The following is a 14,881-nucleotide window of genomic DNA, read 5'->3' as shown; positions in this document are numbered from 1 at the left end:
AAGAAAAAAACCTGGAGGGGGGGGGGGGGGGGGGGGGTTTTTCCAAAAAAAAATATTTTTTGTTAAAGGAAAAAGATAGTTCTTTCTATGTACATGCTGGGCATTTTACTTTAAAATAGACTTTTAAAAACTTAATCTATCCTTTGATAAAAGGGATATTTTTGGAACCCAGCTCTCTGTGAGAACAAGACATCAAATGACTCCTACTCACAGAAAGAATCAGGGGGTTTAGGCCGACAGCTCAGCCTTGAACTTTCAATGTGCCTTTTTCACTGCCCACTCCAAACCAGTGAGAGAAGCCGAGACTACACTGAACATTCAGAAATTCCCTTCAGGAGCTCTTTGTTCATAATGAGGAGTTGGCTGAGCAAACAGTTTGACCTGTCAAAACAAGAAAAGCACTTTCTGCTAATAACATTAACAAATGTTGTGTTCTATTTGTCCCAGCAAGCCAACAGTGAGTCAGCACGCACAAAAACAGGATCCCAAAACTGAAGCAGGATCATTGAACTCAACCATAGTTACCTCTATTACTTTTACATCTTTCCTACTGTGACAAGTCAATGTCGAGCTTAAACAGAGACATTGTCTTTCCCGTAGACTGAATATAATGCTGTTCTTGATAAATGTGTTGCAGTCTAATGATAAACTTTTTAACTGAAAATGATGTTTTAGCATAGGTGCAGGTTTGGGGGGAAGCAGGGGACATGTCCTCCTCAATATTTCGCACATGTACAGTTGTATCCCTCAATAAAACATGAATAAAGCAGATGACTTTTATTTTGACAAAATTAAAGACATTTATACAATAAATTGATGCAGAAAGGGCACAAATTAATGCATAAAAATGCGCCGGGGGAATCGCGTAGGATACTCAAAATTTTCTGGTGGAGGACCCCAAACCTCTTGTTTTATATGTATAGCCTCTGGTGTTGAAATGAAACCTAAATGCCTGCAACCCTTTTGTTTTAATATGTTTAGGAGTTTTGTAATACAAATCTGAGGAACAACACTCTCGTTAACTCGGTAATTAAGCAAAAAGACACCAGCATCTACAGAGGGAGGCAGCATTAAAATACAGTATTAGCCTACTGGAATATTTTCATATCCAGGGTGTAGCAATTGTATCAGGGTGACCATGGCCCCCCTGGCCCTCTCCTGGGGGCGCCACTGTTATAATGTTGTCTATATGCAGCAACAACAATCTACTGACATTCGCTGTCACTATGGAGGTCAGCAGGATGTTATGTTGTCGGGTTTGATTTGGGGTTGCTGACAGGGTTGTTTTGTACATTATGCAATTCTTGTCCTCAGGTCTCTCTTGAAAAATAGATAAACATCTTAATGAGACAAACCTATTAACAGTGCTATAAGAGGTATTCAGATATTGTACTTACAGTAAGTAAAAATACCAATGCAATAATATATGCAGTACATAGCGTATGCATGTATACATGTAAAACTATTCAAAAGGCATTATCAGCTTATATTGTTACAATAGTACACAAACATCTCCTGTTAATGTTTGATTATTGTTATAGCAAATTCTAAGTAGTTTATGTTGTTTGATTTATGAAAATTTGGCATTTGACATGTTTTTTGTGTGAAATGTGAATATTTAAAGCAACCACAGCTCTCAAATAAATATAGTGGAGTACAAAAGTGCAATATTTGAAATACGGTGAAGTAGGAGGATAAAAAAGCATAAAACTGAAGTAACCAAGTACAGATACCTCAAATATGTTTTTAAATACAGGAATTAATGAACCTCTGCTTATCAAAGTATCAAATAGGGTTAAGTAAATAATACTAATGGCATTTGAAATGTATTGATTATGCCTAATAGTGTTGACATTTGAGTAATCAGCAGCATTAACTGCCATGTAAAATCATTTCCCCAGCATGATGTCATACCAGGATCTTTTTTGTAGTAACTACCGCACATGTATGCGGCATCTCTCGTTTCTTTCTACTGAGAAGGGGGTTTTGTGCCACTGTTGTGGGTAAAAGTCACATTTCCCGCTTGACCCATTTACAACTCCGCACTGGTATTTCCAGCTGTAGTTCCTTGTTCTGTGGTTGGACATCACCTTTGACAGAGTATTTAAACTTTGCTGCCAGACACAAACATTATCAGCTCATCCAATCTGAGAATCCAGATCAGAAAAGTGATTCACTGCTGAAGAGAAGCTGTGTGATGATGGCTAAGCTCGCTGTGTGTGTCTCTGTAATGTTGGTGCTGCTGGTGGCACTGACTGAAAGCAGTAAGTATGACTTCAGCGATGACATGATTATGCATCTCACTAATATTACTGATTTAGGAGAACACATGAGTTGCTGCCTGTATTTCTCCAGATTCGGTGCTGTTTTCACATTAAAGTGGCACCTTAAAAATGTTACTTTGTCCTGTTTTGCTGAAATGTTCGGTCTGTCTCTCCTTTAGGTCCCATGTGCTGCACACAGTACCAAGAACATCCAGTCCCAGTGAAACTCCTGAAATACTACAGAATCCAGGAGATCACAGACTACTGCAACATCAAGGCAATAATGTAAGAAAATAAAATAAAAAATGTACCTCTATAACGTATGGAAATATAATCTGTGCTATGATGTCTTAATTTCTTCCCTTGTTTTAATACAGTTTCAGGACGGTAAAAAACAAACTTCTGTGTGCCGATCCTGACAAAAAGTGGGTGAAGATCGCCATGGACTCTGTACCAGAGTAAGTTCACTCCTCTATTCAGTCAATCTCTGAGCTGATACACAGCACAGTCATCAACACTGATCCAAGATCTTCTTTGAATTAATTTAACAATTTCCTTTTTTTCTATTTTCTAAATAGAAAACTTTGAGCAGCATCTTCACTCATGGAGACCACCTGAGGAAATCACCTAAAAGACACAAGATAAAAATTAATACATTATTTTGAAATCAATTGATGCAAAATATTTTTTATTTTTTTAAGCCAATAAAAAGAATATTTTTGTAATACTTTGCTGTTTTTGTGGTCATCTTTTTCACGATGTGATGTTTCTCAAAAGAAAATATGAAAATACCATATTACATTTTATGTATAGCCCTGCTATAAAATGATGCAGAGGTAAACAACCATTGGCAGTAAAGTTTACTCAAGGATCCAAAGTAAAAGTATTTTTTGATCAGCTGACAGAGATATTCCCCCTTAAAAGACATCTTACTTATCTGCTATTGTGTAAGAACACATATCCGGTGTAAGGGGAAAATCATCAGCACTAGTATGGCTAGTACTTGAGTAAATACCCTCAGTTGCCACTTTATAAGGTAACTAATGCAGTCTACTACAACAGCCCTGCAATAAATTCAATCTTAATGGAGGCTCAGTTTTTGTTGCAGTTGTGTTTAGTTACTGTGTTCCTAATATTTAGTCTACACTCAGTGATTGTAAAAACAACAAGAAGGACAAAATATTTAAAACATTATTTAGTAAAATGAAGCAATTCACAGAAGCACCTCAAACTATATCCTCTAACTAGGGATCAGCCCAGTCCAGGGCATGCTCCCCTTAGGAGATTTTTTTCCCTGTTTACTGCAGCTATATGCACTATTATTCAAGCCATGTGGGACAACATAATGCCTAAAAATCTGCACATAATAGCTGCCAAACTAAAAAAGATCATCCTGTACAGTCTACATCCTATTTTCATTTAAGTGTTCCACCTGTCTTCATCCTGCTGAAATCATAACACAACAAAAAATTAGGATGACTTGTTTTCACTCCTGCCACCTAAAGAGAGTGGAAATATGGTCTGCTGTTACTATTTGCAATCTATTTAAATTTGCATTTTAGTAATGAAATTAAACGCATTAAACAATTCAAAAATTAATTCTCAAGATTTTAAAATGACAGAAAAGACATTCTCAGACCATTTTTGTGGAGAGAGTTAATGGGGCTGACTGAACCATGTGAGGTAGGCCCCGAAAAAGGGAATCGACATGGCCACCAGAGAGTCATGTCACAATATATACACCGGTATCCACAGGGCCCTGGTTCTGTTTTTAAATTTTGTGAGTGTCAACAGCAAAAATGGGTATGTTACCCAGAGGCAATGATACCATAGAGGGTTAACATAGAAATAGAATTTATTGCAATACAACTATATTATTCTGCAGTAGTTTCAGCTACATGCGTGCCTAATATTGTACTTTTCATCCATACAAAGTGAGACACAGTGACAGTGCAGGGTGTAATTCTGGGTACCAGCAGTAGGAGGCGACAGTGTTCCGCACAGGAAGGATTCACTTTATGAATGAACTGCTGGATGTACAAGCGGAAGAGACTTTCCGTATTTCAGACTCAGCAAAATGAAATGTCTGCTCCTGTGTAACTGCTAATAATAACGAAATCTGCCGTGCTTCTGAATTAAAACCTCGGTGTGATTGTGGTTATGGTTCTGAAAGCATGATAAGATGAAGATACACGACGATGCTAACTGTGTTACATCTGTCCATATCAAGCTAGCTGAAGCTAACGGTTAGCTGCTGTTGTTTTTATGAAGAATGAGAGCTAGCTACGAGCGGAAAGATGATTAAAAGAGGAGAAAGGTAAGATACAGAAACGTAGAGGAGAAACACACAATTATTTGTAATGTGCCTTGTGTTACAGTTAAGTCTGGAGACACGTTAATGCTGCTTTTCATTATATTTCGCCAATATTATTGTGTGAGACGCTAACGGTTGAAATAGGAATTTGTGCCTAGCGTAACTTAACACCTTGAAACCTGAGCATATTAGCTTGATTTCAAAATTTTTTAAAAAAATTGGGGAAGGGTAATGAGCAACTTAAGAGGAAAATACTTTTTTTCTAGAAACTAGAAAAATTAGAAACACACACACACACACACACACACACACACACAAACAAACATGGGAAAGTAACGACATAAACAAAACAAACAAACAAAAAAGAAATGACCTGGAAAAAACCCCCACAAGGATATGGCCTGAAAAAAAGCTTAAAAAATCCAATAATTAAGTTCAGATAATTTCAAATATGTAGTTCTGATTATTATAAATATATAGTTCTCTGGGCATTTTCACAAGCTTTAAAAAAATGTATCTGCCAAATCTACTAATTTCTTGCAATTTGCAGGACAATTCTTGCCAAAGTGCTCTTGGTCTCATTTCCTTTTGAAAGACATCAAATAAGTTTGCTCAGGGGTTCAAAAAGCTAGGCAAATAAACACAAAGCACGTTTTCCCCAAAAAAGACTTTGCTTATATACCTCATATTGTGTGTCATTTACAGTGTAATATTATGTTATTGTAGTATTTGTGGACATGCAAAGGAAGGTGAATTTACTGTAAATTGTTTGATTTGATTGTATTCTGTGACAATTGTCCAAACACTCACAGAACACAAAGTAAGAAAAGAAAAACACCCTATTTTCTCTCTTTCTCTTTCCTATATTACATTCTGTCATCTACTAATAATTTAATTTAATTTAATTTAATTGTTTTTTCCGACATCTATGGCACGTCTGTTTGCCCTGGAAGAGGGGATCCATACTCAGACGCTCTTCCTGAGGTTTCTACCATCTTTTTTTGGCTGTTAAAGGGTTTTTTGGGGGGAGTTTTTCCTTAGTTAATGTGAGAGTCTAAGGACAGAGGGATGTTGTATGCTGCAAAGCCCTCTGAGGCAAATTGTGATTTGTGGTAATGGGCTTTATAAATAAAATTGACTTGTCTTGATTTGATTAGATAAATTGAGTTAAACTTCCACCTTCCAACCTTTATCTGCAGCAAGGTGTAGCTTTCTGTCGGTGCTTATGATCTTAGCACGACACCACAAATGTACAAAATTTCATAAATATATAATGCAACTATTGTTTTGTTTTCAATATAGGTGTGACGTGAACATGGAGGCCCTGAGAATGGTCACAGCTGGCTGAAGTACACCTGCTGACCCAGCAGGTTCCTTCCAGGTTGAAAGAGAAAGGAGGAGCTATGAAAGAAGAGGCAGGAAGGGCAGAGTGTGGAGGCGAGGCCCTGTTCAAGGACCAGGACTTCCCCTCTGATGACACGTCCCTGTTCTCTGACAGCTCCACACCCATCGCCAGGCTGCAGGGAGAGATCACCTGGAGACGCCCACAGGTCAGACCAAGTGCCAAGAGGAAATTGGAAATGCCGTCGTATATTCCTTGTGTGTTTGTTTTGTCATAGGTTCAATGCTGCATCACCTGCCACAGACGGGCCTTCCCCTATCAGGTGGTGGATCTGATTATGAAAGGGTGTCCGTAGTTTCATGGTAGAATTCAGTATTTCACAAAAAGCAAATGCATGTAATAAAAGACAAGAAACGCATTGTAGATAATACTAAACATTGTGAAAACACACACACACACACACTGTCGCTCCCTTAAGTGCAAGTGACATTTCAAATGCTGCTCTTCAGACTTGGCTTAAGACAAACCTGTTTTGTGTCTGTTGTTTTTGAGTGACTGACAAAATGGTGCGACAAAAATTATTGTGAGAGGCCCTGACCCCCACGTCAAAAGCTTCTGAATTTTTTTACCCCCCAAACCCAAATCTCAGGGTTATTGCATGTCTTCTTTGAGTCAGTGGATCTCAATTTATGTATATTTCCCATCTCCAGGAGATCTGCCAGTTGCCAGCTCTCTTTCCTGACAACATCAACCTGGGTCATGCGAAACAAGGCTTATTAGGAGACTGCTGGTTTCTCTGTGCCTGCACCTTCCTGCTCAAGAGCAAACATCTACTTAACAAGGTACAGTAACACCTGTATTATCATTTAGGCTTTAATAGAATTTTATGATCTGCCGCTCTGGCTTTGTACAGAATCTGACGATGTGAATTCTGTACAGTGTTTAGTGATTAGACTAAGTTCCAGATAATAAGCATGTCATAAGCACGTTTTCTACTGTATGTCATACCGCAGTGTTGATTCGGTGTGTGACGCTCTGTAGGTGTTGCCTCCAGACCAGCCCCAGTGGGGTGACAGCAGGTACAGGGGCTCCTTCCAGTTTCGTTTTTGGCAGCAGGGCCACTGGACAGAGGTAACCATTGATGACCGCCTGCCCTGTATCAATTCCACTCCCTGCTTCTCACGTTGCCACTCCCCCACTGCCTTTTGGGTAGCCCTGTTGGAGAAGGCCTATGCCAAGTAAGTAACCTGTGGAATTTCCATGTCTCATCTTTTAGTTTGACATACTGTTAACATTTATTTAGGAGATTGTTTTGGTTGGTACTTTGAGAGAGATTTACTAGTCTTGCAATGCATTTCTAATCACACGTTAAGTGAAGTTTGGAATTCCTATTTCCTGTCCTTTCCGTCCTCTTCAGGCTTCATGGCTCATATGAGAGACTTTGGGCAGGGCAGGTGTCCGAGGCACTGGTGGATCTAACCGGGGGCCTGGCGGAGCGTTGGAGCTTGGGAGAATCAGAAGAGGAGCAGAAACCAGAGCAGGACAGTGACCAGGTCAGGAGGAGAAGGCTGGACCTGGACCTTCTGTATGCTGTGAAAGATGAGTGTGCGCTCAGCTGCTCCACTCACAGCAGCCCTGGAGGTCAGAAAGAAGTGTTTTCTTTCACATTTTTGATTTTAATCCTGTGTCACATCACCTGATGACCTTGATGACTGTTTTAGATGCCAGTGAGCTGAGTCAGTACCATGCTCTGACTATCATGGAGTGGCTGGATGTGAAGACGGCATCAGGGAGCAATGTACGGCTGCTCAGGATCAGAAACCCCTGGGGAAGATGCTGTTGGGGAGGGGCCTGGACTGGGAGGTGGGCATGTGTGTCTGCTTATGTGTGTCATAGTCAAGATTTTACTTGAAAGGGTGCTGGGGCTCAGTGCGATCACTTGTAAGTTTGTAGAAAGCCCAGATAATGTGCACTGAAGCACCAGACTTGATTTATTGTGTATTTCGTTGGTCATTCACCAGTCTGCTCGGCAGGAAAATCCAGACATTTGGATTCAGTCTGCATTCACCCACTCTACCTCTTTCTCTGCAGTGGTGCCGGCTGGAGTTCTGTGGACCCTGCTTCTGCTTTGGACCTACAAGCCAGGGTGGCCGAGGGCGAGTTCTGGTTGGATGAGACTGAATTCTTATCCCAGTTTGATGATGTCACAGTGGGCTACCCCATTAGTGATGAGGGGCACTTAAAAAGCATTTACACCGGTGATTTCCTTATTTCATTAGGGGGTGTTTTAAACCTTCAGTCAGACAGTGACCTCATTGGCACCCTTTTTTTAAACCTGACAACTCTCTCCGACAGGACAACTGCTGACACACAACCATCAGCTGGCTGGCCGTTGGACGAAAGGGCACTCCGCGGGCGGCAGTCGAAACAGCAGCAGCTACAGCTGCAACCCAAAATTTTGGCTCAAAGTGTGTGAGACAGGAGAGGTGCTGGTTTCCCTGCTGCAGCATAGAAAATGGAGAAACACAGAAAAATACGCACAAACGCCGCTTGAGGATAGCGCGAACACAACACACCAGCACTACCAGGCTATTGCTCTACATATGTGGAAGGTTGGTGCTGTCATGTACAGGCAAAAAAAAATATTTGTGTCTCTTCATCATGTCACCAGCAATTTTCTGTCACTAGGTTGAGAAAAGGCGTTTTAATCTGAGCCGGATGTTGAACAAACCTCCTTGTGCTTCTACTCACTGCCACGCCTATGAGAGAGAGGTAGTTCTCCACGGGGAGCTGGAGCCTGGATACTACCTGCTGATCCCCAGCACCTACCAGCCAGGAGCTGAGGCCCGCTTTCTCATCAGGGCCTTTTCCTCCTCTCCAACATCCCTCAGGTAAGGACCAGTTAACAGATGACAAAAGTCAGCAAGCTTGTATTACTAGGGCCAGGCCCAAATATTCAGCCATTCGAAAATTTGTTAATTGGGAAGTATACAGTTTTCAATTTATGGATTCAGATATTCAGTTTTTTTTTCCATAGTGTTTGTGAGTAAGAAAAAAAATCGCTGTTAAATCCTGGATTTGTTGAAGTTATTATGCTCTGTTTCTGTTTCATAGGGCTTTTTTTGGATTATTATGAGTAGTTTGTAGGTCTATGATAAGTTGCCCATGATTATAAAAATTGTCACAAGCTGTGTAATGTCACAAAAACTGCATATATAAGTCACAGCTCACATGAGTTGAACCCATTCCCACAGCACAGAGCAGGCAAATTTTAAGATCCTGCATAGTGAGGATGCTTATCTTTTAAGACACACAAACAAATTTAATAGACTAATTTAGAACACTGGACACAGATTATTGTATAAAGAAACTGTCAGACTTTTTTGACTTCACAAACTAGTACTATAAAGTGTCACAACCGCTGTCAAGCTGTCGGAGGCACTCCGGATTGCCCCTCACCTGACACGAAAGCTCCTTGGCAGAAGCCTCGATTATTCGTTTATTTATGCTGAAGCTCCAGAGCCCAGAACATCGTATTTGGGACAGCCCTATGTATAACCTGTGTAAAGATTATGTATGCAGAACATGACGACATAGAAATACTTTTGCACAGCTTTTGCACCACTAAACAAAGCAAGAAAAAAAACTATGCACTCGGCACTTTAAGCTTTGGAGTGAGTGGGTGAGTGCAAGTGTGTGTGTGCGTAAAGACACCTTGTCATGACTTTAATAGCAGTTCATATATTTTAGTACTATTTTATTACTTGACAGTGCTTGTTTTTAATTATTTTGTTGTCCTTTAAATCTGTATTGCTCTGATGTCTTGTCTTGGAATGCTGAATTTCCCATCTGCACAACAAATTTAGCTTTGGGCACTAAGAAAGAAACCTTGAACCTTGAAAATAATGGTAAACATTTAGCCCACCCAAGGTATGCATTTTTTTTTGTGATAAAATTTGAACAAAGTGGGGGTTTCATACCATCTTCAAAAGTTCAGGTGCTGTAAGAGATATGTTTGGATGTTATTTTTTTTACTATGGAGCCAAAAATGCATCATGGAGAGAGAAAAAATCTAATTTATGGGCAAAAAATATTAATTAATTTTCTCAAATCAATAAAGTTGGATGCACAAACAAACAGAAAATCATGTAAAAAAATAATTTACAATGTATTTTTAATAAATGCAAAAGTGTCCTAGCAAAATCAAAGCAAAACTGCATTTTTTTTTCCATTCAACAATGTTGTGTTATGTTTTGAAATCCTTAAACATACAGGAAGTGAAAATGTTAACAATATTGTTAAATGCCATGTTTCTTAAATTTGAGCACATAATTCATTCATTTGAGATCACAGTTAATTATATATTTGGACACAAACTCTATGATTTCTCTTAAAATTAATGAAAGAAAGTAAATGATGACATCTGCTGGTCAGTTTATTACCCTACTTATTGTTTTTCAAAAGATGGGTTTTCTGACCTCCATGTTCCGCCAAGTATAGTTCTGTTGATTGAATTGAATTATTCATTACATGACAATGTTGATTTCATTCTCAGTGCCCTGAAAAGCCCAGCACCTTCACTGCCATTGACAACAGATGGAGAGTGGGAGACCAGTTACTTTCGGGGCTCGTGGGTGGAGGGAAGCACAGCTGGAGGAGGCAGGAACTTCCTGTCTCACTGGCAGAACCCGTGCTTCCCTTTTACACTGAGTGATGATTCAGCAGTGACATCAGGAGTGAATGTCAGGATTACCCTGCACCAGAGCCGCCCTGACACCGCCCTGCACCCTATTGGCTTCCACATTTATAAGGTCAGTCAAACATTAAAGGAGAATAACGGTGCCATTTATGGCCATTCACCTCTTTGCATAGGAATCAATTGTGTATGGCAAGCTATGACAGCTGCCATGCCTTTGAATCATTTTTTTTATAAGGAGCTAATGTCACTTTTTGTCCAGCTCCTTTAGATAAATGCACAGCTTTTAAAATGATATCTGTGATTGTTTTTTTTAGTACCTAATGGATTCAGACATGGTTGAATTTGCCTATTTTGGGCCAAATTTGCATTTTGTTTGCTGTATTTTGAACACCTCTTGGTTAGTCTTTCAAAATGAGCATTTAATTCAAAGCATTTCTTTACTGACTAATGATAGCTAATTGTTCTTATTCCATAGTATCTGAGCATTTGATCTTGACCATGTATTTAGTTCCCAAAAGGGGAATCAGAGCAGTTGTTACCCAGAGACGAGGATCCTGCAGCCAGCTGTGTCCCTCACTGCTATACTCAGGATGTCAGCCTGTCCTGCTGTCTGTCTCCTGGAGCTTACACCATAGTGCCATCCACCTATCAGCCCGACTGCTCAGCAAACTTCATCCTCAGTCTAGCTCGCAGAATCCACAGGTTGGCTCCCTTCTTTTGTCTTAAACTCGAATCAGAACATTGTTACACAGCTAATAGACGTGGCTCCAGATACTATTGTCAGAAAAAAAATAATTGACTTGTGTCTCTTTTAGAAAAGTGGTGAAAAGCCAGGAGACGCTGGGAAGAACCATTCAGGAGGTGAGTTAATTGAAGTAACTTAGTATTATAAAGTGCTAATTGTAAGAAAAAAAAAAAACAACAACCAAAAAACACACAAACTTGGCAACACTAGCTAATGAATCTACTTTATTTTACAAGAGTCTTCATCACAGTAATTTTCACAACCCACATACTCTATAATATGCATTTTTAGGGTGCCGGAACCTATTACTATTCGTCTATCTGTCATAGGGTGCCTGCACTGCTTCGCAATGTGTCATACTTATTAGGGTGCCTGCACTGCTTCGCAATGTGTCATACTTATTAGGGTGCCTGCACTGCAGGCACACTGCGAAGCAGTGCAGGCACACTTGTGGCGGAGTGGCCACTTGTGGTGCAGTTGCTGTTCATCATACTTATTTGTGTGGATGCTTCAAAGCGACCATTTGTTCCATATGGCGACATACTATCTTATGACTATGGTATGACTTTTTTCAACATTTTAAATGCTGACTTTTTGGACCATTCTTTTGAAATTCTACACTATAAACTTCTTCGAAATGCTGTACCATAAGTTTTATCGACACCTTGATCGATGACTTTTTTGACTGTTTTTACTACATGCTATAGTATGTCAACATTTAATTGTTGACTTTTTGGACCATTTCTTCCACATTCTATATTATAATGTTCTTCAAAATGCTAAACTACGACTTTTTTTGACATTTGGAACAATTAATTTTTTGACCATTTTTTCCACATGCTATAGTATGGAATTTTGTTACATACTATAGTATGACTTTTTTCAACATTTTAAATGTTGACTTTTTGGATTGTTCTTTTGAAATTCTACACCATAAACTTCTTCAAAATGCTCTACCACAAGTTTTATTAGCATCTGGAAGGATGACTTTTTTGACCATTTTTACCGCATTCTACCACTACTAGAACAAAAAACTACAACTGCTGCTTCTGTTACTTCTATTTCTACTGCAACTACTGCTACTACTATTAGTAATAGATTAGTTCTACAACAACAAATTCTACTCCTGCTACTGCGATTACTACTACTACTTCTACTACTACCACTGTTACTGCTTCCATTACTGCTAATACTAGTAGTTGTGGACTGGAACTATTGCTACTATTAATACAGCTACTTCTACTACTACTGCAATCATTACTACTAATGCTACTACTGCTTCTTATACTATTACTACTCCTTGTAGTGATAGATGTACACCTGCATACGTTCAGCTACAGAAACCATTCGAATGTCGAAATGTTATGCTCTTTCTGTCTCAATTCTTTTCTACATTTTATGCCTCATATTAAACATTTATTATTTTTACCTTTTCAGTTAACATCATCTTCTTCCTTTGAAACTCTTCCAGTTCAACTTGCAGCTTCTTCAGTTTAAAGCAGTGCAGCTTTCATTTCTGCCAGTTTTTCCGATATTTCTGGCAATTTGTAATATACTTTTTCATTTTCAGCAATATATTTCTGCATTTTCAGCCATGGTTTTAAACTGATTTCAGCTTTAAGCATCCACACACGTTCCGCAGGAAATGCACTTTGCAGTGCTGGAAACCTATTACTATTCATCATACTTAGGGTGCCTGTACCTCTGAAGGAGGGGCCACAAAAACACTTACACACATATAATAAATATTCATAAACATCTTTCTCACTCTGCATTGCTGCTGTCAGTATTATGTTGTACATGTACACATGTAGCTACTGCTTTAAATACTTAGTTAGGACATGGTGCAAGAGCAGGCACCCGCCAAAATTTCTTCTGAAATGTTCTAGTTTTCATTACCAATAGTTAGAATCTTAATTATCCAATGAGAGATTAGCACATTGATGGTTATGGGATGGTGCATCTTCAACTCAAAAACTAAAAGTGCACAACCAGAAAGACTACAGTTTTAAAGCATATATCAAAAACACAATCTACAGAAAAAATATTTTGAAGTTGCAGTCCTGGTGTTATGTTGCATTGTGCTAGAGAAACTTTCTTGTTTCAACCTGTGTCTCTGAGGCAGCACGTCCTCTCACACTTTCATCTGCAACAAAGCTCAACAAATAAAATGGTTGTTTCAGCAGCCTGAAAGTTAGTCCTAACTCTAGCACCACTCAGGGGAAGAAATTCCCTTTTTCCAACCTTAAATCCGTATTTTTAACTCTGTGGTCAGAGGATGGCAGCACTGAATGATTGCTGTGTCTTGCTTTTTGTGTCTCTCTCTGGGCGGCAGATCTCTCACATCTCTGTGATGCAAAGCTAGTTCTCTGGGACTGTTGCTGCTCGACTGACGTCGGCTCACCTCCCGGTGCCTCTTGGCCCATGATGAAAGAACCAGTTCTCCCATCCACCCTCACCATGGAGGCTGTGTGTATGTATGTGTACCACCAGTGGCTGAGAAGGCAGGCAGGCATATTTAGTGGGAATGTGTGTGTGTTGGGAATACTGGAAACCCCTTTATCCTGAGCCGCTGAGGCTCAGGGCTGATGGGCAGCCACACACTCATCGGCTATTAGGACATCAGAGGTTGTCGGTGGGCTGGGCTGCTAATGAAGTATGACGGGACTGGCTGGTGTAAACAAACAGCCGCCATTGAAGAGGGCCGCTGCTGCTCTTGCTCATTCACTCACTGGTGCGCCTGCCGGCCCGGAACAAAGGGCCTTCTCATGAAGGTCCTCACAGAGGCACAGGGGGCAAGGGGCGAGGGGATGGTCTCCGACAGCAGAGCCAACCAAACCACACCACACCATACCGTGCCATACCATGCCAGAGCTTTCTTCCCATCCCTTACCCCCCGACACTTTGCTCCTTACTTAAGTTGCAGTGTTGTCTCCAGACTTTGGGTTTTTACACTCCCTCATCCCCAAACATGCTCACCATACGGACTAACACTGAAGTCAGGCCAGAACTAAAGAAGCTCACTGTGTTCCTGACTCCATCCTTTTCCCCCCGAGCTCCCTTTTTGTCCCTCCAGACTCGGTCCACAGCTCGGCCTGGACCTGAACAGAGCCATAGTTTGAAGTTGCCGCTAGACCAGATGACAAGCGAGCGGATGGAAAGGACGAAACGAGGGATGCGGCACATCAGAGGAGGCTGGTTCATATGAAGAAGCCGCCAGTCCTTTTTGTGTCGAGGCTGTGTGCTGGTGTGTGCGTATGCTTGTTGGAAGCCATGTCTGTGTACCGAAGTCACAGATTTTCTATTATTTATTGGAGCCAATGTAACATAGACTTTCAAAATCTCTAATTAACTTATTAGAGTGGTACTTGGTTGTGTATTTATTATGTTTGGGAGTGAGATGTAATGAATAAAATATGAAAACATAACTCGGTGCTTATGTGTTTCATATTTTGGCTGTTTGTGTGTATATATTTACACCATGCCTATTTCCCGTGAGCATCAACCAAAACATACG

General features: G+C 40.1%; 2 protein-coding genes across 3 annotated transcripts; both read left to right on the top strand.

Annotated features, from left to right (window-relative positions):
- The first annotated feature begins 2,156 nt into the window (after positions 1 to 2,156).
- On the top strand, positions 2,157 to 2,935 carry ccl20a.4 (chemokine (C-C motif) ligand 20a, duplicate 4). The gene is made up of 4 exons (XM_042497110.1): positions 2,157 to 2,264; positions 2,444 to 2,549; positions 2,642 to 2,722; positions 2,843 to 2,935. The coding sequence occupies exons 1-4, from the start codon at positions 2,198 to 2,200 to the stop codon at positions 2,850 to 2,852; spliced, it is 264 nt and encodes an 87-aa protein (XP_042353044.1). The 5' UTR covers positions 2,157 to 2,197; the 3' UTR covers positions 2,853 to 2,935.
- Positions 2,936 to 4,294: 1,359 nt separating this feature from the next.
- Positions 4,295 to 14,764, top strand: capn10 (calpain 10). Of its 2 annotated transcripts, XM_042497651.1 has the most exons (13): positions 4,295 to 4,581; positions 5,881 to 6,128; positions 6,631 to 6,762; positions 6,962 to 7,158; positions 7,338 to 7,561; positions 7,642 to 7,783; positions 8,012 to 8,178; positions 8,276 to 8,532; positions 8,609 to 8,811; positions 10,476 to 10,731; positions 11,128 to 11,321; positions 11,435 to 11,480; positions 13,700 to 14,764. In XM_042497651.1, the coding sequence occupies exons 2-13, from the start codon at positions 5,982 to 5,984 to the stop codon at positions 13,727 to 13,729; spliced, it is 1,995 nt and encodes a 664-aa protein (XP_042353585.1). In that variant the 5' UTR covers positions 4,295 to 4,581; positions 5,881 to 5,981; the 3' UTR covers positions 13,730 to 14,764. The 2 variants fall into 2 exon arrangements, with proteins under 2 accessions (XP_042353585.1, XP_042353586.1); XM_042497652.1 differs by lacking the exons at positions 11,435 to 11,480; positions 13,700 to 14,764 and having other exon boundaries at positions 11,095 to 11,185.
- The last annotated feature ends 117 nt before the right edge of the window (positions 14,765 to 14,881 follow it).

This window comes from Plectropomus leopardus, chromosome 12 (assembly GCF_008729295.1).
Source record: "Plectropomus leopardus isolate mb chromosome 12, YSFRI_Pleo_2.0, whole genome shotgun sequence".
Taxonomy (NCBI): Eukaryota; Metazoa; Chordata; class Actinopteri; order Perciformes; family Serranidae; genus Plectropomus; species Plectropomus leopardus.
This window is presented reverse-complemented; position numbering and strand designations above follow the sequence as displayed.

Coding starts and splice junctions, on each gene's coding strand:
- ccl20a.4 (XM_042497110.1), top strand. CDS start 2,198: ATGATGGCTAAGCTCGCTGTGTGTGTCTCTGTAATGTTGGTGCTGCTG. Junction 2,265..2,443: donor GGTGGCACTGACTGAAAGCA/GTAAGTATGACT, acceptor TCTCTCCTTTAG/GTCCCATGTGCTGCACACAG. Junction 2,550..2,641: donor TGCAACATCAAGGCAATAAT/GTAAGAAAATAA, acceptor GTTTTAATACAG/TTTCAGGACGGTAAAAAACA.
- capn10 (XM_042497651.1), top strand. CDS start 5,982: ATGAAAGAAGAGGCAGGAAGGGCAGAGTGTGGAGGCGAGGCCCTGTTC. Junction 6,763..6,961: donor GCAAACATCTACTTAACAAG/GTACAGTAACAC, acceptor GACGCTCTGTAG/GTGTTGCCTCCAGACCAGCC. Junction 10,732..11,127: donor TTGGCTTCCACATTTATAAG/GTCAGTCAAACA, acceptor CCATGTATTTAG/TTCCCAAAAGGGGAATCAGA.